The following is a 25,122-nucleotide window of genomic DNA, read 5'->3' as shown; positions in this document are numbered from 1 at the left end:
ACTCAAAAAACAAGAGACTGAGAACATTATTTCTAAGATAGATCGATGTAATTGGGCTATGCCTATTGTTGTTGTACCTAATTCCGTTGGTTAAGGTAAGATTGTGTGGTGATTATAAAATAACCGTAAACCAGGTTCTAGAGGGTAATATCCCCAATACATTGCCAAATGTAGAAGATTTGTTCTCAACACTGAAAGGTCTTCAGATCTTCTCAAAGTTGAATCTTACAAATGCCTACTTACAGCTTGAACTAGATGAGGAGTCCAAGTCATGCTTGACTATAAATACTCATCTCGGCTGATATCAATTTAATAGGCTACCATTTGGAGTGTCTTCCGTCCCTGCCATATTCCAAGGGGTGATGAACCAGATTTTGCAAGGTATTGAAGGGGTAGTATGTTATTTAGATGACATACTAATTTCAGCACCAAATAGGCAAATTCATGATAACATATTGAATGAAGTCCTCAAACGACTAGAGAAGCACAAAGTACGAGTGTTTGCTCGTAAGTGTGAGTTATTTCAAAACAAAGTTGACAAAGATGGTTTACATCCAACCATGGGAAAGCTGGATGCAATCAGAAATGCAACCACTCCCAAGAATATCACTGAATTTCAATCATTTTTGGATCTTTTGAACTATTATGGGAAGTTCCTACCAAATTTGGCTACAGCATTCCATCCACTGAATGAACTATTGAAAAAACAGGTCCATTGGAAGTGGTCAAAAGAATGCGATACAGCATTCAAGGAGTGTGAAAGCAAATTGGTAGAGGGCACCATGTTAGTTCACTATGACATATCTAAGGAGAGCAAGCTAGCATGTGATGCCTCTCCATATGGAGTTGGGGTAGTGATCTCTCATGTATCATGTAATGGGGAGGAGCGACCAATTGCTTTTGCTTCACGCACTGTCAGTGTTGGTGATATTAATTATGCGCAAATTGAAAGGGAAGCATTGGCATTAATTTTTGGGGTCAAGATGATCCATAAATACTTGTATAGTCATAAGTTTACCATCATTACGGACCATAAGCCCCTGACAGCAATCCTCCATCCAAAGTCCCCAGTTCCAACATTAGCTGCAGCCTGAATGCAGAGATGGGCTTTCATTTTGTCAGCATATACATATGATATTGAAACCAGACGATCAGCTGATCACAGTAATGCTGATGTTATGTCTAGATTGCCTTCCCCATCACAGGTTACACCCGATAGGGAAGAAGTGTTCTATTTTTCATACATTGATGAACTGCCAGTCAGCGCTGAAAAGATTGGTAGAGCAACCAAACATGACCCAGTGATGTCAAAGATGTATGATTATATTGCAAATGGATGGTCAAACCAGGTAACAGACACCGATATTCATCCATTTTTCATTCATAGGAATGAATTATCAGTTGATAAAGATTGTATCATGTGGGGTGCAAGAGTGGTTATAACAAATAAATTCAGGTCCAAGTTATTAGCAGACCTCCATGACCAGCACCTGGGAATGTGCTTGACCAAGAGTTTTGCACAAAGTTATTTATGGTGGCCAGGTCTTGATAAAGATATAGAGTACATCATTAGTCAGTGTACGACATGTCAATCAGTAAGCAAGCAACCACCATCTGTACCATTACAACCATGGAAATGGCCTCCCAGGGTGTGGCAAAGGCTACATATCGATTTTGCTGAGCTAGAAGGACAGCAATTGTTCATTGTGATTGACAGCCATTCGAAATGGGTCGAGGTGTTTCCAATGTGGAAAATAACAAGTAAAACATTCAACATTTTGCAAAGTTTATTTTCTTCATTTGGCCTCCCAGAAGAAATTGTTTCTGATAATGGACCACAATTTTGTTCAGAAGAATTTGCACAGTTCACGAGCAAAAATGGAGTGAAACATACCAAGGTTCCACCGAACTACACTGCTTCGAATGGTGCAACAGACTGCACTGTACAAATTGTAAAACGTGCCCTCATCAAACAGATGTTGCATCAAAATCCAAAGAAATGACAGTTGGCATTGGATCACAAATTGGGTAATTTTCTAATTACATATCATAATACTCCTCATACAACTACTGGTAGAACATCAGCAGTGTTGTTTCTTAAACAACAGCCACGAACCAGATTCTCGTTGTTAAAACCAAACTTGACACAGTCCGTAGAAGAGACACAATTAAGACAGAAAGAGAATCATGATAGAGGTAGAGTAAAAGAAAGAAGTGTGAAATTAATTCAGAAGGTGAGAGTGAAGAACCATCACCATAAATGGATAACGTGGTTACTGGGAAGAGTGGTGAAGATATGTGGTGCTCACACATATTTGGTCAAGATGTTTGATAATGGACAGGTTAGGTTGGTTCACATTGATCATATTTTACCTACAGACATGGAAGGAGTTGGAGATGGGAATGATTCAATTATTTCTGACTCATCAGATAGTTTTGATACACCAGTAGCATAACCTACATCTAATTTACTGGAAACAAATCCAAGAGAAAATTAAGAATTTAAGTTTGAGTCTCAGTCAGGAAAACAAACAGTCTGAAGTTAGAGTGAGTTCAAATGGAAATAAAGGGCATCCCTTGGAGGAAAACTTTCCTCAGGATCAGCTTTGAATAAGTTTGAATTCAACACCATGTTTGGAAGGTTCTGTTCAAGAGCGAAGGTATCCTCTTCAAAACAAGTGGTTAAGCTTAGTTTGTAAATATGGCAAAATAAGTCCATATCCTTTGTTATGTATAACCATGCAGTTATGTATGATGATTGTTTATTATAATAACTTCTTCATTAAGGAGGGAGAAATGTAATGTCTGTAGCTCGACGCTGTGGACATATCGTGTTTCATAAAGAAGCAGACTTCAAGAGAGTTCCGTAAAGCTGCTCCATCTTAAAAGCTTGTGTGCTGTGTGCTCTAAGAATCTATCACAGGGCGGTGGGGAAGTTGGTTCAGCATCTGGGTGCTATATGGGTTCACTGGTGCAACCTAACTAAATTGTGCCATTATGGGGTCATCCCAGGCATCCCGGGCAGCAAAGTGCGCTGCTGCTGGTGCCATTTCCACTTCAGGTTCCTCCTAATCCTGTTCCTTCTGTTCCTCCTCCTCCTCCTCCGAAGAGGTGCTGCGCTCTGTGCCTTGCTCCTCCAGCAGCTCTAATCTTTACTGCTGTGTTATGTTAACCACAGCAAAGCGGACCACTATCATTTTGGAGACTCTGGCTGGTATGTATTGAAGGGCTCCTCCAGATCTATCCAGGCATCTGAAGCGCATAGTCAGCATCCCGATTACTTGCTGTATTACACGTCTCGTCATCATTTGGCTTTAATTGTAACACTCTTCGGCCTCATTGCTTGGGGTCCTGAAGGATGTCACCAGCCATGTCTTCAGTGGATACTTTGTCTCCAAGCAGCCAGCCATTACATCTGGTTGGAGGTGTGAAGAGTTGAGGGTGGTTGGATTGGTGCAGGATGAATGAATTATGCAAGCTCCCTGGAAATCTGGCACACACATGCATGATGATCATTTTGTGGTTGCAGATGAGCTGCACATTGATGGAATGGAAGCCCTTACTCCTAGCTGAACACTCCTAGCTGATCTGGGGGTGCCTTGATGGCCACATGTGTGCAGTCGATAACTACCTGCGGGAAGTCAGCCAGTGCTGCAAACAGAATGCCTGTTCATTTGGACTGGCTTCATTGGTGGAAAAGTGTACATAACTGCCTGCCCTGGCAACTTGGCATTGGTCACCTGGGTGATGTATTTGTGGGCGGCCAACTGCGAGATCCTGCAAACATCTCCTGCAGATCCCTGGAAGAATCCTGAGATGACGAAGTTGAGGGCATTGCTGACTTTGACAGCCACAAATAACGTATGTCCATCAGGTCCACTTGGCAGCAGGTCTTCTTCCAGTAGGCTACAAATGTCTGCCACGACCTGTGCGAAAGCCTGAGCCTCCTGAGGCACTGATGTTCAGTCATGTCCAGGAAGCTGATGCTCTGCTTATATATCGCCTCATGTGAAGTGCAGCACTGTGCTCATTCCCTCTCTCCTGTAGAGTGGCAGATCGATTAGGAGAAGGCTGCTGCTCTTGCTGGTGCTGCTGGTGTTGTTGCTGCTGGAGCTCATCTTCGTCCTCATCGAGCTCCAAGGTAAACAGCATAAGTGACACTCATGCTGATCTGATATTTGACAGGTGTAAAGTGGAGATCAGAAGCACCATCCTCCAATGTAGTGCGAGTGACCTGCAATGTAGTGAGAGTGGCCTCCAAAGTTGTAGAAATCAGCTGCAAACTCTTGAAAACAAACTCTCAAAACAAGTGTGAGCAAAAGCATTTCCCTTGGGCAAGAAAGCAGGTGTGAGGTCTGAGTATTTATCTGATTTTTTTAGTATCATTTGTTCAGTTCCCTCAATTACCACTGCTCTCGCCTTACTTTCACTGGAGAGGGTCAGCAAGCCCGGGAATCCTGTGGACAGCCAGTCAAAGCTCTAACAACAGGTAAAAGGTTAATAGCCTCTTAACAATCTCTTAATTGTTTTAAATAGGTAACCTGCCTCTCTCTCTCTCTCTCTCTCTATAGAGAGAGAGAGAGAGAGAGAGGGTCTCTCGCATGCTGCCCAACATGCTTGAGTTAAAGATGGAAGCCGATGGATTGAAGCCTTTTAACTACACACCCACTCCCAAACCCACTCACTCTTTAATGTTAAAATTCAGCATGAAGTATACACAGATGTAAGAGTTTTAATGTATTATATAAGTGGGGAAAGGGCAAGACAAAATGTGGATAGTTCTTACAGAGAGCTGGCATAGGTGTGATGGGCCAAATGGCTTCCCTCTATGCTGGAAAATTGTAGGACTCTGTTACTATTATTACAGCTAATTATTATCAAACTAGCATTATGGCTAATAAAGGTGAGAGTAAGGTGCTTTTTCTAGCTCATCATTTTCTGTCATATATTGTATTAAAAGACACACGTGAATTGTAATGGTACATTTTATGTGTTGTGATACATACACCGAGATTTAACATCCGAATAGAAAGTAATCATTGTTTCACCCTCAGAAAAATAATAATGTTAATGTTTTTAGCATACTAGTAGGCAAGAGAAAATAAAATAGCTGTAATTCTTATGTGGAATTAGCAAATACTGTGCAAAAATATCAATGTGTTCAAAATCAGTATATACAAATGAAAAAAATATATATATTTGATTGTGCATGATTCACTGCATTGTTTTTCAATCTGCTACATTGGCCAGATTGGTACATTACTAATGGAAGGATTTTACCTAGTAAAAGCACTAGAAAGCAACAATTACTACTGTTGCTAAGTTACACAGCTCCAATATATCCCCATTAGCCACAGAGTACTAGAAGTAGTGAGAATGCATGTTTACACTGCAATGTCTTTTTTTATTAACCTCCTGAAAAACATAAGTGAAAGGGGCATACATCATTAGAATATTGTTAGATTATACATTGATCAGCCTGTTTAGATTGCTATATTTTTAAAGAACTTATTTCTAAAATAGCTCTTGAACTGTAATATGATGAGGGATATTTTTGTTGTAATACCTAACAAGTGTCTGTTGTTTTCCACTTCATCTGTCTGTGTCAGAATCTCATCAGAATCTTTACTCTCTTTGCTTTCTTCTTCACAGTCTTTGCTGGGACTGTAGTGACGGGGTTTCATCAGAAGGGATTTTCTCTTGTTTACCGATGCTCCAAATTCCTGTTCCTGCATCTTTCTCTTTTTTGCCACCGAACAGCTATGTGAACTTCAAAGGGGAAAAAGGAACAATTAAATATATTTTTGTTTGCAAAATAACAAAGTGTATAAATAATATGACTTTTAAATAATATTGCAGAGCATTGCTAGATTGTCAGAACATAGAGAATCTCTCCCTGACTATGTTGACTGCTAAGTGACAGCAGAGGCATATTAAACGGTGGATGTTTGGCAGTGAGAATTACCAATAGACCCATATTGATGGTGTGAAGGGAAACAAAACCACATTACTTAATTCTTTGAGGTCATATTGTTCTTCATTGCAGGTAATTGTGTGTGAATGTTAAAAATATATACATGCCTGTTCATGAATACCAAGGCATGATAGATTTATACTTTATGGTGTCTGGTAATATTAACTTTGCAGGAGAAGCTTTAATGTAATCACACATTCTGAGGATGGGGTGGGATGAAAGGCAATCAAAATCCCCCTTGGTAAATTTAATCTTATGTTTAAAAAATTAACATAGTTTTAAGATTTGCCTCTTTAGAATTCATTTATAATTCATAACGATGTATAAATTGCCCCTTCCAGTTTATATGCCACATGTGAATCATTATTATCATAGCACACTGTTGGCAACTATTTTAGTTAATCGGTAGTATACTGATGAGTATCTCTTTATGATAATTTTACTAAATTTATATACAGAGCAAATAATATTCTGGCATTCGACTCAGTTTAAAGCTCAAGCATAAAGACATATTAAAAGAATTCTCTGAATTTGTAAAGATAGGAATGTGTGAAATATGCTAATTCTATGTAAAAATAACTTTGTAAATTAATGGTCTGGATTAGTACCAGGCCAGTGTCACGTCTCTTTTTCTTTCTGTAAGTTACTTACTCTCTGCAATAAACAGGTCTATTTAATGCAAAGCAAATCTTATTTCTTGCTGTTTCATTTTTTTTTTATTTGACGACATCATGGCTGTGGAAATCTGTGGGGAATTTTGACAAATTCTTTAGACATTTTATTTTTAATGAAATCTGCGGGAGCCTCAGGGATATTCAATGAAACCCAAGGAACACACATTGGTATATTTTCTCAAAAATAAATCTTAAACAGCAGTACATAACTAATAACATAAACAACCTGGCAGCATTGAAATATACACTAAACTAATTTAATAATAAAGCAACAACTTCATGAACCATCATAGTTATGCACAGCAATTAATTCAGACAAATTGAAACCATCCTTTTTATTCATTCTGTAACTGAGTTCCATGATTTAGCAATGTTGAAGTAAGCCAGATGCCTCTGAACTGCCATTTTGTAAATAGCAGCTGATATTTTGCACCATGCAGTATATGGGCATCATATACTGATCATAATAATAATATGGATTGTTTAAGGAGTTGCACTATCCCTCAGGCTGAGTGGCAGGCAGAGGTCAATCACTTTTACATCAGTGAAGGTCCGCCTGAAAATTGGGCAATCAGCAGCAAACAGAACAATAAGGAAATGGGGTGAAATTCCTCTCCTTGATAATTTTAACAAAAAACTTAACATGTGCACAAAGCGGATAGGGCCGGAAATTGGTCAATGCATAAGGTCTGCCCATTTCTTGGCAGTATGCCAGCGGTGCGTCGTTTCAAACCGCGGGCATACCGCTGAGACCGAAGAGGACAAAATTGGTCAATTTTTTCTCGGCGTTATGTTAACGGTATGTCAATGGCCTGTAGCGGGCACTATGTAACGTAGTAGTCGATCCAGATCGACTTTCCCTTTGATGGACGGTATAGCACTGAACTGCGCTTGAGCGATTTCTTTCCCCCCCTTTTTTTCTGTCTTTTTTTTCCGTTTTACCTGCGATTCCGGGGGTTAGGGGTCACCCGCGCATGCGCAGTGAGTTGAAGAGGAGGGAGAGAGAGTGAAAGGAGCAGCAAGCTAGTCGATGGGCAGTTACTTTAAAAATACATTGCAGAGTTAAAAAATATTCATTACAACTAATAATTTTACAGTTTGAAGAATAAGAAGACATTTTTTACAAAGCAAAAATCACAACAACAGAAATATTATGGAAATGATAAAAAAATATCCAAGTGCAGGAACATCGAAAAGGACGGAAAGTTGAGGGCGCCCGCCTTCGGTGAGACGGAGTTACCTGCCCTTCTCGATAATATCACAGAGAGGTACTCTGAGCTAACGAAGGGTGGTCATGGAAAGCCCCCTCCCTGCCAAAGGATTACAACAGGATATGGGACGAGATCGGGGAGGCTGTGTCCTCCACAAGTACCATGGTTCGCACTGGGGAAAGGTGTCGCTAGAGTCCTCCTCAACCGTCTTCTCCCTGTGGCCCAGGAGTTCCTCCTGGAGTCGCTGTGTGGATTTCGTCCCCTACGGGGCACAAATGACATGATTTTTGCAGTGCAACAGTTGCAAGATAAATGCAGGGAACAGTGCCGGCCCTTATACATGGCCTTCTTTGACCTTACAAAGGCCTTTGACATTGTCAACCACGAGGGTCTATGGAGTGCCCTCCTCCGTTTTGGAGGCCCCCAAAAGTACGTCACCATTCTCCGCCTGCTCCACGACAACATGCAGGCCATGATCCTTACCAACAGATCCATCACAGACCCAATCCACGTCTGGACCGGGGTCAAGCAAGGCTGCGTCATCGCCCCAATCCTCTTCTCAAATCTTCCTCGCGGCCATGCTGCACCTCACAGTCGACAAGCTCCCCGCTGGATTGGAATTAAACTACAGAACCAGTGGGAACCTGTTCAACCTTTGCCGTCTCCAGGCCAGATACAAGACCACCCAAACCTCTGTCGTTGTGCTACAGTATGTGGACAACGTCTGCGTCTGCGCACACACAGAGGCTGAACTCCAGGACATAGTTGACGTAGTTACTGAGGTGTACAAAAGCATGGGCCTTACGCTAAACATCAGTAAGACAAAGGACCTCCACCAGCCTGTCATCGCTGCACAGCACGACCCCCCAGTCATCAAGATCCACAGCGGACCCTGGACAACGTGGACCACTTCCCTTATCTTGGGAGTCTCCTATCAACAAGAGCAGGCATCGACGACGAGATCCAACACTGCCTCCAGTGCACCAGTGCAGCCTTTGGCTGCCTGAGGAAAAGAGTGTTTGAAGGCCCTCAAAACTGCCACCAAGCTCAAGGTCTATAGGACTGTAGTGATACCCGCCCTCCTGTATGGCTCAGAGACGTGGACCATGTACAGTAGACACCTCAAGGCACTGGAGAAATACCACCAACGATGTCTCTGCAAGATCCTACAAATCCCCTGGGAGGACAGACGCACCAACATTAGTGTCCTCGACCAGGCCAACATCCCCAGCATTGAAGCACTGACCACACTTGATCAGGTCCACAGGCCACATAGTTCGCATGCCAGATACGAGACTCCCAAAGCAAGCGCTCTACTCGGAACTCCTTCACGGCAAATGAGCCAATGGTGGGCAGAGGAAATGTTACAGGGACACCCTCAAAGCCTCCCTGAAAAAGTGCAACATCCCCACTGACACCTGGGAGTCCCTGCCCTAAGTGGAGGAAATGCATCCGGGAGAGCGCTGAGCACCTCGAGTCTCATCGTCGAGAGCATGCAGAAATCAAGCGCAGGCAGCGGAAAGAGCATGCGGCAAACCAGTCCCACCCACCCCTTCCCTCAATGATTATCTGTCCCATCTGTGACCGAGACGTGGTTCTCGTGTTGGACTGTACAGGCACTTAAGAACTCATGTAAAGAGTGGAAGCAAGTCTTCCTCGATTCCGAGGGACTGCCAATGATGATGATGATGATGGTATGCACCGGGGAAAGGTGCCGTAAGAGGTGGAACGACCTGGTGAGGGTCGCAAGAGTAAGTAATGATTTTATTTATGCACCCCCCATGTGCCATATACCATATAAATGTAGGTTCAGTGTCACACAAATGATTTTATTTATCTTAAGGTTACGGCGATGTATTCGTGTTTTCAGGCAATGACAAGTGGATCAACGCACTGTTTTTTGTGTGTGTGTCTGGATGTGTGTGTGTGTGTGTGAGTGTGTGTGACCCTGTGTGCGATGTTAAATGAATTGAAAATTTTTACTTTCATTTACTTTACTTTCTGCAGAAAAAGACATCTGCAATAGCAGCCGATCAGCGGCGTATGGGGGGATAACCCACAACCCAAGAGCCTTTGACTGAAATGGGGATCAGTGCCCTGTCCCTGGTCGGGGATAGCAACCATGTCACCACCGGCATTGGAGCTGACCCATTCACACAAGATGGTAAGTTGAATACAATCCAGTCTGTGTTGCGGTAAGTGTAATGTTGGCCTGATGCTACGTAATGTAACTTTATTACACTGTAATGTTGGCCTCATGTGATGTACTGCAATGTTGAGGGCATGTAACTCAATGCATATATGTATTGTCTGTCTGTGATATGTAATAATCATCATCATCATCATAGGCAGTCCCTGAAGTGAGTTCTTAGGTGGCTGAACAGTCCAATACGAGAGCCACAGTCTCTGTCACAGGTGGAACAGATAGTCATTGAGGGAAGGGGTGGGTGGGACTGGTTTGCCGCACGCTCTTTCCGCTGCCTGTGCTTAATTTCTGCACGCTCTCGGTTTGAAACTCGAAGAGCACAGTGCCCTTCTGGATGCACTTTCTCCACTTAGGACGGTCTTTGGCCAAGGACTCTCAGCTAGGATGTTGCCCTTTATCAGGGAGGCTTTGAGAGTGTCCTTGTAATGTTTCCGCTGCCCGCCTTTGGCTCGTTTGCCGTGAAGGAGCTCCGCATAGAGCACTTTGGGAGTCTTGTGTCTGGCATGCAAACTATGTGGCCTGCCCAGTGGAGCTGATCGAGTGTGGTCAGTGCTTCAATGCTGGGAATGTTAACCTGGATGAGGACGCTGATGTTGGTGCGCCTGTCCTCCCAGGGGATTTGTAGGATCTTGCGAAGACATCATTGGTGATATATCTCCAGCGACTTGAGGTGTCTACTATACAAGGTCCATGCCTCTGAGCCATATAGGAGGGCGGGTATTACTACAGCCCTGTAAACCATGAGCTTGGTGGTAGATTTCAGGGCCTGGTCTTTGAGCACTCTTCCTCAGGTGGCCGAAGGCTGCACTGGCGCATTGCAGGCGGTGTTGAATCTCCTCATCAATGTCTGCTTTTGTTGATAAGAGGCTCCCAAGGTATGGGAAATGGTCCACGTTGTCCAGGGCCGCGCGGTGGATCTTGATGACTGGGGGGCAGTGCTGTGCGGCGAGGACAGGCTGGTGGAGGACCTTTGTCTTACGGATATTTAGCGTAAGGCCCATGCTTTCGTATGCGTCAGTAAATACGTCTACTATATCCTGGAGTTCAGCCTCAGAATGTGCGCAGACGCAGGCATTGTCCACATACTGTAGCTCGACGCCAGAGGTTGGGGTAATCTTGGACCTCGCTTGGAGGTGGCGAAGGTTAAACAAATTCCCACTTTTTCTGTAGTTTAGTTTCACTCCAGCGGGGAGCTTGTTGATTGTGAGGTGAAGAAGGTCAGCGAGGAAGATTGAAAGGAGGCTTGGAGCGACGACGTAGACCTGTTTGACCCCGGTCCGGACGTGGATTGGGTCTGTAATGAATCCGTTGGTAAGGATCACAGCCTGCATGTCGTCGTGGAGCAGGTGAAGGATGTTGACAAACTTTTGGGGGCATCCGAAATGGAGGAGGACGCTCCATAGGCACTCATGGTTGACAGTGTCAAAGGCCTTTGTAAGGTCAAATAAGGCCACATATAAGGGCTGGCGCTGCTCCCTGCATTTTCCTGCAGCTGTTACGCTGCAAAGATCATGTCCATTGTGCCCCGTAAGGGACGAAATCCGCACTGTGACTCCGGGAGGAGCTCCTCGGCCACAGGGAGATGGTTGAGGAGGACACAAATAATGCAGTACTGCAGCCGTGGTGGACATTTAAGTAAGACTGTGATAAGTCACTGTACTATGTACTCATGTAACCCTGAACCCTTCCCTGGTGTCAAGCATTTTTAAATGTTATTTTGTACTTCCAGACTCGGACGATTCAGGACCACACCGACACAGAGAGACCAGATGATAGACCCACTGCCTCCACCTCTGGCATCATCCAGCCCTCTCCCGACTTCACCATTGGCAGAGATGAGGAAGACGAAGAGGAAGAGGAAGAGCTGCTAATCCTGGAGCCAGTGGAGGTGGAGGTGGGAGTGGAGATGGAAGAGGATACACCAGGTCCATGTGAGCCAGCTGGAACATCCTCCACCAGGTAGACTGTATTCAGGGGATTACCCCATGGCTCCTCTAATTCTGCAGGGCCAAGTGGTGCACAGCAAGGCACCCCCAGTGTTGCAGCACCTTTGTTGCAGCGACGGAGGTTGGTGCAGAAAAGGTTGGTTGCTGTAGGCGTGTACCAGGACAAGGTGCTTCTGTCACAGGCCAGCGTAGTCATGGATCGAGAGCTGCTCAAGGCCATGACTATGACAGCTGCAAACATTGCGGCTCTATCAGAGTGGCAGTCGGAGGATATGTATGATCACCGCAATGGAGCGAACTGCCAACTCCGTCGAAGTCATGCGGCAATTGACAGGATTGGGAAATGGCGCGGAATCCCCCCGTTCCATAGTAGTCAGGTCGACAGCACCTGAGGGTTGGGAGCTGACAGTATCTTCCAGCCCTGAAGCCGTGCCTTCCACCTCATGAGTTTCTCCTGAGGCCCCATTTATTGCACCTGCATTGTCTGACCCCCAACGACAGCAACAGCATTCGGGGTGTGGTGCTGCATACCGGCTTGATACCAGCACGGGGAGGTCCGGGCTCAGGGTAGTGGAAAAGGGAAGGGCGGGAGTCAGAAAGGAGGGAATAGTCCCAAGATGGTGCAGTACATGGTCGAGGACAGGGTCGAGGTCATGATCGAGGGCAGTGAAGGGTCTTTTGTTATACTTGTTCATTGAATAATTGAAGTTTGATTTGTGAAAGTTTATTAAAATTGTAAAAGTTTTGTTAAAGCTGTTATTAAAGTTGTCACAGTTGTTTTCTAGTTATAAGTTTTATGAAGTTTTAAAATTGTTGTATATTTTTGACATTTTTACATAAATGTTTGAATTGAAATGAAGCACTCTTGTACTATGTCAAACTTCTGGTGTAACAGTCATCAAGGTCCCAAAACATAGCTCTCCACATTCAAGCAAAGCATTCATTTATGAACCTTTTCACATCTGGTTCCTCCATTAGAGAGTAGTCAGCAATACAGGCTGATATAATACAGGCCCCATTCTTTGTAAATGTCCACAATATTTTTCAATGAAATAAATATAACTAAAATGCCTTCTATCTTTAATAAGTTACACAGTACCAATAAAAATACCTTTTACACTCTAGATTGCACTGTAAAGTCACCTCAGAAATACAGAGGTGCTGCTTTAGCTGACAGTTCTCAATTTCCAAAATGGCAGCTCCGAGTACCAGCGCCCATTCCCGCCCACTTAACATCACATAAAACCACCTTTTCCAGGATGGTGTGTCGGCAGTATGTGATGAAAATCAGACTTTTTGGCGGTATGCGGGTGGCCCTGCATGGTGGACGGTGTGCATACCGCTTGGCGGTATGTCAATGATGAATATTCCGCTGAGCGGTATGTCGGCAGTATGTAGATGTTTTTTCACCAAAATCGCATTTTTGGGCAGTACGTGGGTGGTAGTAGGCGGTATGTCGACCAATTTCGGGCCCACAATGTCCACTGTTAAATAACTCAGTGACACTATGTATCTATTTTCACGTAATCAATTATTAAAGATATAATAGCAGCGCATTTGTAAAGCAGTGACAGGATCGGTCCAAGTCAGCAGGGATTTATGAACGGGAAATCATGTTTGACAAATCTTCTGGAATTTTTTGAGGATGTAACTAGGAGAGTGGACAAGGGAGAACCAGTGGATGTGGTGTATTTGGACTTCCAAAAGGCATTTGGCAAAGTCCCACACAAGAGATTCGTGTGCACAATTAAAGCAAGTGGCATTGCGGGTAATGTATTGACATGGATAGAGAACTGGTTGGCAGACAGGAAGCAGAGTAGAAATAAACAGGTCCTTTTCAGAATGGCAGACAATGTCTAGTGGAGTACCACAAGGTTCAGTGCTGGGACCCCAGCTATTTACAATATACATTAATGATTTGGATGAAGGAATTGAATGTAATATCTCCAAGTTTGCAGATGACACAGTGAGAGTGTGTGGCAGTGTGAGCTGTGAGGAGGATACTAAGAGGCTGCAGGGTGACTTGGACAGGTTAGGTGAGTGGGCAAATGCATGGCAGATGCAGTATAATGTGGATAAATGTGAGGTTATCCACTTTGGTGGCAAAAACAGGAAGGCAGAATATTATCTGAATGGTGACAGATTAGGAAAAGGGGAGGTGCAACAAGACCTGGGTGTCATGGTACATCAGTCATTGAAAGTTGGCATGCAGGTACAGCAGGCGGTGAAGAAGGCAAATGGCATGTTGGCCTTCATAATGAGAGGATTTGAGTATAGGAGCAGGGAGGTCTTACTACAGTTGTACAGGGCCTTGCTGAGACCACACCTTGAATATTATGTACAGTTTTGGTCTGAGGAAGGACATTCTTGCTATTGAGGGAGTGCAGCGACGGTTCACCAGACTGATTCCCGGGATGGCAGGACTGACATATGAAGAAAGATTGGATCGACTAGGCTTATATTCACTGGAATTTAGAAGAATGAGAGGGGATCTCATAGAAACATATAAAATTCTGACAGGATTGGACAGGTTAAATGCAGGAAGAATGTTCCCGATGTTGGGGAAGTCCAGAACCAGGGGGCACAGTCTAAGGATAAGGGGTAAGCCATTTAGGACCGAGATGAGGAGAAACTTCTTCACTCAGAGAATTGTGAACCTGTGGAATTCTCTACCACAGAAAGTTGTTGAGGCCAGTTCATTAGATATATTCAAAAGGGAGTTAGATGTGACCCTTACAGCAATAAGGGATCAAGGGGTATGGAGAGAAAGCAGGAATGGGGTACTGAAGTTACATGATCAGCCATGATCATATTGAATGGTGGTGTAGGTTTGAAGGGCCGAATGGCCTACTCCTGCACCTATTTTCTATGTTTCTATGTTTCTCTAACAAATTGGCGCTGTGGATGGGATCACGAACTTTCACGCGGTAATGGTTGCCGTTGGTATTCTTGAGAAATCTGTTGAGGGTGATGATTGGGAAGCCTACGTTGAGCGCCTCGACCAATACTTCGTGGCCAATGAACTAGACAAGGCTGAGATGGCAGTCAAGTGCAGGGCGATTCTCCTCACCTTATGTGGGTCTTCAATATATGGCCTCCTCAAAAATCTGCTGCCACCGGACAAACCAACGGACAAGACTTACACAGAGCTATGCACGTTGGTTCTGGAATACCTCAAGCCGAAGGAGAGCATCTTTTACACGCACCATCGCACCGAGGGCCAGAACGCGGCGAGCTTTGTCTCCGACCTAAGACACCTTGCGGTACAGTGCGAATTTGCTGGATCTTTTGGGAAATGTTGCGGGACTTTTTCATGCTTGGAATCGACCACGAGGTCCTTCTTCCCAAACTGCTGTCTGCCGAATCCCTAGATCTGAGCAAGGCCATCATTATAGCCCAGGATTTCATATCCATGTGCGACAACACGAAACAGATATCTTCACAGAATCAAAGCTCACCGGCAAGTACTGTGCATAAAATAATGTTTTCAGCAGGCAGAACTGTACAGGGCAGGGCCCACACGACCGCAGAGGCCAGACCTAGGCCTAGGATGACTCAGAGTCCGCCGTAGGGTGTGAATGCATATTCATTAACACCATGTTGGCACTGCGGAGGCAGTCATAGAGCCTATCAATGTCGATTCAAGCACTATGTGTGTAAGGGCTGTGGAACAATGGGACACCTCCAGCGAATGTGCAAACGACCTGTGACTCACCACGTGGCAGCGTCAGGAGAGGACGTCCGATCCAGCGAGGAACACGCTGAACGAGCAGGAGAGGTAACTCAACCTGAGGATGAAGAGGAAATATATGGGATACACACCATCACCACCAAAAGCCCTCCGATTATGTTAAAATTAAACTCAACGGCACTCCAGTCTCCATGGAATTGGACACGGGTGGGAGTCAATCAATAATGAGCCAGAAGGCATTCACGAGGCTGTGGGGCGACAGAGCATAACGACTCAAGTTGATCCCGATTCAGGCAAAGCTGCGCACCTACACAAAGGAACTGATACCAGTTATTGGTTGTGTGGACATAAGGATATCCCATGAGGGAGTAGTGCATGATTTACCACTGTGGGTTGTTTCAGGTGATGGATGAACGCTGCTTGGCAGAAGGTGGATGGGGAAGATTCGATGTAACTGGGAAAATCTCTGTGTACCTTCTCTGGTGAACGACGTCTCCCTTGCTCAAAGGCTGAGCAAGCCCTCACCTTCAGCTGAACCAGGCATCGAAGTGCAGATCCATTTGCAGATCCCCGAGGCACAGGTCGCTTACCACGAGGCGGTAAAGATCAAATGAGCAGTGGTACAGGCGCGGTACCCACCACCCAAAGCCGATGACCTTTTCACGACGATGAAAGAGGCTCCAGGTTGGCCATGCAGAGTGGGACTCCGGCCGAAACAATCCGAATGCGTCTACCCGACGCCAGAGGCAAAATCCCTGGGGAGGAAGATCGCGGCAGTCGGCATCACGGACATTGACAAGAGTGCGTCCAGTTCACGGAACGAAAGAGCATCCAGACCACGGGACGAGAGTGCGTGCAGACCACGGGACGAGAGAGCGTCCAGACCACGGGATGTCACCGCAACAAAAGAGAGGCATGTGTTGCCCAGCAAGGAAGACGACTGGGTTTGGGGCAAAAGTAAAGGGGCGGCCGTTGAGAAGGCCAGGAACCCACCAATTTCCAATAAGTTGTTTGTACCATGTAACCCATGTGCGCGTTGTTTTGCGGCCAATGATGTATTATCATATGGGGTTGGGGGCACCTTACAACAAGCCAAAGTAACGGGCAAAAACCAACCGGTCGTATATGTATCTGACAAAGTACTTGTAGCAAGTGATGTGTTATCACACGGGGTCGGGCATGTTGTGCAGCAAGCCAAAGTAGCGGGCGAGCCCCAACCGGTTGTACATGTATCCAATAAGTTAACCAAGGCAGTAGCCTGGGTTCACGGGACAAAAGAGACGTACCAAAGAGTGTCCCAATATTTGATCGAGTCAGACAAGCTGCCAATCTCACAGTTTTGGGAGAGCAGAGGCACTATTATCAATGCTTTGTTTCGAGAATGTCTAACACTGTGCACTGTAACATGATCCGCCACAGGCCAGGCACTGAGAATGGCACTAATGCCCTCAGTTGGCTCTTGGTGCCCACCATCGGGGTGGAAACGGCACAGCCTTCAGACCTACTCGTTGTCGTGGAAGTGCTAGAAAGCGAGGGGTCAACCGTAACAACTCCCCAGTTGAGGACCTGGACCAGCCAGGATTCCACGTTACCGCCTGCTAATGGCGAACCGCCAGACGGGATGTTGCAGCTTATCCGTCGCAAAGATGAAATGCTCATCCCATCAGATTGCCCCCTATGGGGCAACCCTGCAATGTTGCAAAGAAAGGCAGGGAGGCTACACACAGTCGGTGGTCCGGGGCCTCCATACCATGGCCCAGGATCCATGGGGACAACACGGCCTCCCGCCACCACTGAACGTCTCAAGGCCATATTGGCCATCCTTGGCTTGCCAGACCTTAGGGTCAGCGACAATAGTCCAGAGCGGGCAGCCCAAATCATAAAGCCAAGCATCACACGTGTCACGGTAGACTCCCTTTAGACCCGGCTATCCCGGGTGCCATGCAGTCACCAGACAGAATCACTTAGAACCGAGCCTTCCGTATGCTATCAGCAGAGAATGTACCATGATCACACGGCTCCTCCACGCAACATCAAAATAAATGATGTAGATCATGTTCAGGGCCCCAGATGGGCTGCTAGCACTGTATTAGCCAAAGAGGGGAATGGAGTGTTTGTGATGAAAATGGGGTGTTTGTTGTGAAACCATGTAATGGGCAAACGCAGAAAGCATTTTGACCAGACCAAATTGTGAACTGCAGATAACCAGGAACTACTGGAAAGGACCTGGCCCCCAGCGACCCACTAACACAATCGACCTCGCTGTCAATCATGAGGATGAACCCACCATGCTCGACAGTCCGATCAGACCAGCCGCGCGGCTGGCAGTAAAGATCTGACCAACTCACCCATGCCAGGACTTCAACTCAGGTGATTGACCCGGGAACGCAGGGCGCCAGATCGCCTCAACTTGCAAATAACTTGTACATGAGACTTTGGGTGGGAGTGATGTTATATATGTATGTAAACCTCATCAATATGTAAGACTTGCCACCAGGAGGCACACCTGTGGGAGACCTAAGGGTCACCTGTGCACCCTGGGCAAGCAAGTATTAAAAGGTAATCCACCATGCTGCTTCCTCACTCTGGAGTCTGAATAAAGAGACCAAGGTCACAACAGTTTGAGCTTGCAATACAATCTTGTGGAGTTATTCTGAACATAACATCCACAATCCTGCTTGGGGTACTGCTACCAACCGAAGCATGGCACAGCAGCTACATATACATTCACAGGGGATGGCACATTTAAATAAACTACAATGGGCTAGAATTTCCACGGCATCTCCGCCCAGTTTCTTGGCGGTTTTGGTCGATTTGGGCGGAAAACCACCTAGCAGAAATTTCGGAAAACAGTTCCGCCGGCGGTTTCTGAAAAACTGCTGGGGAGCGGAACGCCAGCAAGTACCGTCCAAAAACAGCCACCGCCCGAGTTTTGTCCCAGTGGTGACCTGTAGGTAAGTAAAAAAAAAAAAATGCCCACGAGAAACCAGTCGGAGCTGGGCGGTAGGTATGAAGGCCTGCAAAAAAAGGCAAGTTAAAGTTTACTCTTACTTTCTTTTTCACCAATTATGTGTAAATAGGTCCTGAGAATGTATTGTTATTATTTATTTTTTGTATTTTGAAAAAATTATTTTGAATGTTTTCCCTCTCCCTCGGCCCAACCTGCAGCCTTGGTCTAACCTTTAGTAAGTGCCGCCCAATTAGATTAAGTTCCGCCCAATTGGCCCAGGATCGCATTTTCCCGAGAATCGGGGTGGAGGGTCCATTTTTTTCCGCCAGGCGGAATTCTTTCCTCTTTTTGTGGAATCTTTCGCCCGCGGTAATTTTACAATCTTTGCGGTATTTTGGGTGGCAATCTGGCGGTAGCGCATTTGTTGGAAATTCTGACATGACATGCAAATTGCACCTTCTTGCTGGCCAAAATTAGTCTCAACACTCTCCAATATTTGTTAGCAGCTGACAATTTTAAAATTCATTATTCCATACCCCATCAAACAGCCTCAATACCATAAAAATAATGTTTTCCATGGGACATCCATTGCGCCAGCTCCTTTAAGGTGTTGGCTGCTTTTAAGGTCCAGGGAGTACCCATAATACCTGTTTCCAAACTGCCTGCACCCTTGTGTGAGCCCGGTGCAATCCAGGATTATTTAAATTAAGCCCGACAGGAAGTGGCTCTGTTTGCTCCCCTATGGAGAGCATATGCATGATTCTCTAGCCACATTGAACAGACGGGCACCGGAGATAGATCCATAGTGCACCAGTACACACTGGCCCTGTGCAACTGAGGTAAACTCCCGTTGATCCTGTAAACTCTAGTAGGGTCAGTGCTGGAGACCACTGGTCAGCACACGCTTGGTTCAATGTCTAGGCTCATAGCCCGTGAATTTTCAGGGCCAGTATGTTCCTGACGTGCCCAAATCGTGAGACACAAAGCTCGCCTAAATTGGGCTTCAGGCCCCATTCCAATAATTTGGACGAACTGTAGCTCGACCATTTCCAAGAAATCATTTCGGGCCACCTGTCTTGCCTGCAGCGGCCCTTAGGCATGTTTGGGAGGGGGAAGATAATGGGAGGGTGACTGCTCATAGGCCAGCATGTAGAGCTGGGAAGAACATTCTTGCTGCTCCTGGCTCCACATCAAGAAGCTAATTTTTTTTAAAAACTTACCTTTTATGGTGATTTGCTAGGCTGCATCCATGACAGAAACCCCTAAGCAAAGCAGGAATTGCACCGGCTCTGCTTAGGGCAGTCCAGTTTAGCTGACGGGTCCTAAAACAGGTTTTAAGTTAACACCTGTTTTGGTGACCACCAGGGACATCTGATCAATCGACAATCCGCAGCATCTTTGGGGCGAGCACTGCAAAAATTGGACCAATAACCTTTTTGAGCTTGGCTACATCTTCCTTGCTCTCTCTTTCTCTTTCTCTGTCTCTATCTGTACTGATAATTTGGAATGTCCTCTTCAGCCATTTTGAATTGCTTAAATGGTTCATACTTTACAAAGAGGTTTTACATACTATTTGCCTTCATTTAAGATATGGGTCCACATGAACTGTATTTAAAGTAATTAGTTGTATCTGAAATGCTTTGAAATGCTTTTGAGGGATAATGTGCTATAGATTTGCAAGTTTTTGCAGCTGGCTGTGTTCTGAGCTGATCAAATGTTGTACCTTATTGGTTCTCACTGCAATAACTGAAACTAGCTCTCTTGCGGGGACAAGTCAGTGCAAGAATCCTAATTGATGTCCATATGCTAAATGTATTTTCCATGAGCAACAGGAAAGCAAGAAATTCAGTAACCTAAAATTGTGTCCAAACTTGCCTTTGTGTATAACACATGCTGCAAAAGTATACTTAACCAGGTATACTTTTAGTAAGTGATACCATGCCCAAAATGTGTTAATTGGCAGACAGAAGGAAATCATCATTTGGTGAAAAGTAAATGGATGAAACAAGCTAGAAGATACAATTTTCAGGTTAAAACTAACCTGTATGATAGAACAACTGAATAATTAACTGTTTAGTATGGTGTTCCGTGCTGATATTAAGAACCATGCTCTAACTCCTGAAGCTACAATTTCATTGGCTGGCACTACTAGTCTTCTTATTAAAACATATGTTGCTACATTCTGCTCATTAAGGTAGATGCCTTTAAACTGACTGCCAAAATGTTTAATTGTTGCTAGCATACTGTCAATTCATTCTTTTTAAATTTTGCTCAGAAGTGGTTTCTTATACCTGTATTAGCAATAAAATTAGAAAATTAAAAAAAAATGTTGGAATTAACAGCTGGTTAAATATATCTGATGTTATATCTATTCTTATTGGCTAGCATAATTTATTGGGGATATTATCTGCCAAAGATCTGTTCTTTTTCTAGTACCTTAGGGATGTAAGTCTTTTCATGATAGAGTTTGTAATCAATTTCATGCTCGACAATGTTCTTTACATCCAAATGTGTTGACTTTTGCATTGGAAATAAATTCAAAAAATTAGGGGCACTAATTAAAATGGAGGAAGATAATTTTGTAGGCCTAATGAAACTTGTCTTCAGTCAGCTCAATACTGAAGACTAAGGGGATGTAAATTCCCTGGTCTTCTGTTGCACTCCGATCATAATTCCGATGGGACTATGGCAGAAGGGACAGAAAATAGACCGGGATCCTGATACGCCAGATCCTGATGTTACATTGGAGAATTGGAAGGGGTGAAGCCAATTAGGTTCACTCCAGGTGATATCAAGAAATGGTTGAGTGCACAGGACATAGCAAAGGCTACAAAACCTGAAAACCTTTGGATGGTAGTGCTGGAGACCTGTGCACTAGAGCTAACTGCTCCCGTAGCCAAGATATTCCATTAGAGTTCTGACATTGGCATCTACCTCACAATCTGGAAGATTGCTCAGATATGTCCTATCTACAAAATACAGGGTAAATCTAACCTGGCTAAATACTGCTCTATTAACCTCCTCCCAATCATCAGTGAAGTGATGGAACTGTTGATGATTCTTTCCATCAAGTGACACTGATTTACCAGTAACCTCCTCATCAATGTTAAGTTTGAGTTCTGACAGAATCAATCATTCAGTTACAGTCCTCATTGCAGCCTTAATTCAGATATGGAAACAAGAACTGAATGCCAGGGGAGAAGTGAGAGTAGCTGCCCTCAATATCAAGGCAACACTCAACCAAGTATGGCATCAAGGACTCTTAGCAAAACTGAGGTCAATGGGAAAATCCTTCATTAGGTGGAGTTATACCTGAAAGTACCCTATTCCCGTTCCAAGTTAAAATCAGAGTTTAACAGACAGAAGAATTTAATTAAAATACTTTAAGCATTTGTCTGCTAATATTGGCAACAGCGATTTCAAACTTGTAACCATTTTTAGTGCAATAGAACAACTGTCTTGTGTTACAAATTCATTGTCCTATGAGATATGGTCAGAGCCCATTATAGCCAATTAAGTTTTTTTTTTAAGTGTAGTTAGTGTTCTGATGAAGGAAACACAGCAGTCAATTTGTACACAGCAAGGTCCCACAAACAGCAATGTGAAAATGACCAAATAATTAGTTTTAATGATGTTGGTTGAGGGATAAAACACCAGAGAGAACACCCCTACTCTTTTTCAAATAGTCCACCTGAGGAAGGCAGGCAGGGCCGAGGTTTAATGTCTCATCTGAAAGAGAGCACCTCTGATAGTGTATATACTCCCTCAGCACTGCACTGAAGTGTCAGCCCTGATTATGTGCTCAAGTCCTGAAGTGGGATTTGAACATACAAATTTCTGACTCAGAGGTGATGCAGCTATCACTGAGCCAAGGCTGACACCTCATAATGGAGGCTACCGAATACCTTCTGTGTAATAGGTGCATTATATTGAGAGTTAATTTTAATTTGCTGTGCAATGACCACTGCCCCTTGTAAATAGGAGGTTCTTAATTTTCAGAGCCAATGTCCTATGTAGGCCAGGCACTTTCCTTTCACTCAGAATCAATCGTATTTGTAATATTGCACCTGAGTGTGTAACAAAACTTTGGAAAAAATCAAATTGCAATGTAATTCTACCAGAATAGGGAAATATTTAGCAGGAAGGAAAATGACAATCAATAATTTTAATATGTTAAGATATCTCCAATGGCAGTGTTCGTGGTAAATTGAAGGATACTGTATGAAGGAAACTCCAGGGAAGTAGTAAAGCTAAAGCACTAAGCTTGTGGGAGATGGTTAACTTGTGAAGCTAAAATTTAATGTGATGGATTTCTAACATGATTTGTGCACTTTAATATGGATAAATATATTTTATGGTGATTTATTTAAATGTGATGTATTTTCATTGTTATAAACAACATTATTAGATTTACATATTTGGCTACCTGAAGAAACAACACAGCTCCCAGTTACTGGTTGCTGGGTATTGGTAAGCCTTGAAAAAAAGTGAACATTTAGATTGGTTGTTTTTGTGTGAATTGGTAGTTCATGATTGGCAGCTATTCATGTCTATATCTGAACGAAACACAGACAGTAATCATTTGAGTTAAATAGATAATTTTACAAGTGTCATGTTTTGGAAGTGCGATACATTGAAATGTAATGAACACTTTATAGATATGGCACTTTGAAATGTGATGTACACTTTCTCATTTGGTAATGCAAGACTTTTAATGACATAGATTAAGGGCTAGACTTTCCACTTTGCTATCTATCGCCCAAAAAATGGACGATGTTCCAACGATATTCGATGTCCCAGCTTTACCGATCACTGGCTTGTCTCCCATTTTTTGGATAGCGATTTTCCACTCGGTAATAGGCTAGCGATGTCAAATGGGCGATGCAAAAGGTCAGCGATATGACGCTCGCCCAATGAACAGCCAGCGATGTGGAAGGCAAAAGCTTCCCTAGCAACGGCCTTCTGCGCATGCGATTTTTTTTCCAGTTGACAGCATTTCGCGTGTTTCGGAAGGTCAGGGATCAACCACGCTTGCGCAGAAGGCCGTTGGGGAGAGAGAGAGGAGAGATAAAGGAGAGAGTTATTGAAGTTGGAGGGAGGAAATTTGTGGAGTTTTGTGGAGTTTTTTTGCCGTTGGAGATTTTGATAAAGTGTTTTTTGCCATTGGAGAGTTGGAGATTTGGTTAAATTGTAGAGATGTCATCATCATCAACATCCAAGAGCGTGAATAGGGGTCGGAAAAGGGCAAAGCCATTTTCGGACGAGGCGAATGAGGCCCTCGTTGAGGAGGTCCACTCCAGGTGGGCAGAACTTACCCAGGGTGCTAAGGACAAACCTTCAACCCCAGGCGGACAGGAAGCTGTGGTCTGAGATTGCGGATTTCGTCTCCTCAGCGTCCCAGTAGGCGAGAGGGCCCGACCAGTGCCAGAGCAGCCTTTTGTCATCAGCTAGAGTAAGTACAGATTTTATATTGTATTGATAAATATTGTAATTAAAACTGTAATAGTATATCTCCTGGATTGAATTACATTTTGTAAATTCTTACATCTATACATACATACGCATATATACATATGTAGATCCAAAACACGCTGATCTTTGTTATAACCGTGCATCAATTGTGAATCTCATTTCATGTAACGTTTGTTGTCTTTCCATGAAACTACCTAGTCAATTATCTTATGCCATGCTCTTTTCACGTTTGCAGAAGAAGATATCTAACAACAGGGCACAGATGAGGTGCACCAGAGGGGGCCCTGCATACTTGCAGACTTTAAGTGAGCTGGAGGAGCATGCAGCAGTGCTGGTGGGGACAACCAGTCGCTCGGCCACCACCCGTGGTGTTATGGGATGTTCCCATGCGTCACGTGAGTAATGTGTGAAGCAGTTTTAAATAATGTAACATAAGTTAATTAAAATGCAATGTACGGATGAAGTAATGTCATGTCATTGTGCTACTCTCAGGTTGACAACATAAGAACATAAGCAATAAGAACAGGGGAAGGTCATCTGGCCAACTGTCCCCTTCTCTGTGCATTCCCCATAAACCCCTGTGTCCATCTGCGACTGATGCAGCCACAGCAGGTTCTCTGGGGCAGTTAAATCCACATGATACATTAATGTGTAAAGTCTTGTCGGTAATGTGTACCCTTCTGTTTTAATCAGCTCAATCGGCTCAATTGTGCTTTGAAGGTCAACCAGAGGCGCAAGTGGAGGCCGCACAGGAGGAGAAGGAGGAGGAGGAAGAAATGGAGGAAGCCACAGAGGGTGATGAATCTGCGGCCACCGTGGAAGTTGCTATTGCGACTAAAGAGGCACTGGGACCAAGCGGCGTGCAGCCGGCAATGCCAAGGTGCATTATAGTGCACACACCGACCCCACGGAAGTCCAGTCAGCGAGCTCAACACTCGCCTGCAGTGGACTATCGGATAGAGGGCTTGATCTCCCTGTGCGAGGACATGGTCGCCATA

The 25,122-nt window shown here is 44.4% G+C and overlaps 1 protein-coding gene across 1 annotated transcript in view; it reads right to left on the bottom strand.

Moving 5' to 3' along the window:
* st18 (ST18 C2H2C-type zinc finger transcription factor) overlaps window positions 1–25,122 on the bottom strand; it is a 262,573-nt gene that overhangs the window by 136,033 nt on the left and 101,418 nt on the right. The window contains 1 exon segment of the mRNA XM_070875837.1: window positions 5,567–5,769. Coding sequence (XP_070731938.1) covers window positions 5,567–5,769 — 203 coding nt within the window.

Source organism: Pristiophorus japonicus, chromosome 1, assembly GCF_044704955.1.
Source record: "Pristiophorus japonicus isolate sPriJap1 chromosome 1, sPriJap1.hap1, whole genome shotgun sequence".
NCBI lineage: Eukaryota > Metazoa > Chordata > Chondrichthyes > Pristiophoridae > Pristiophorus > Pristiophorus japonicus.
Note: the sequence above shows the minus strand (reverse complement) of the source record. Positions and strands in the feature narration are given on the sequence as shown.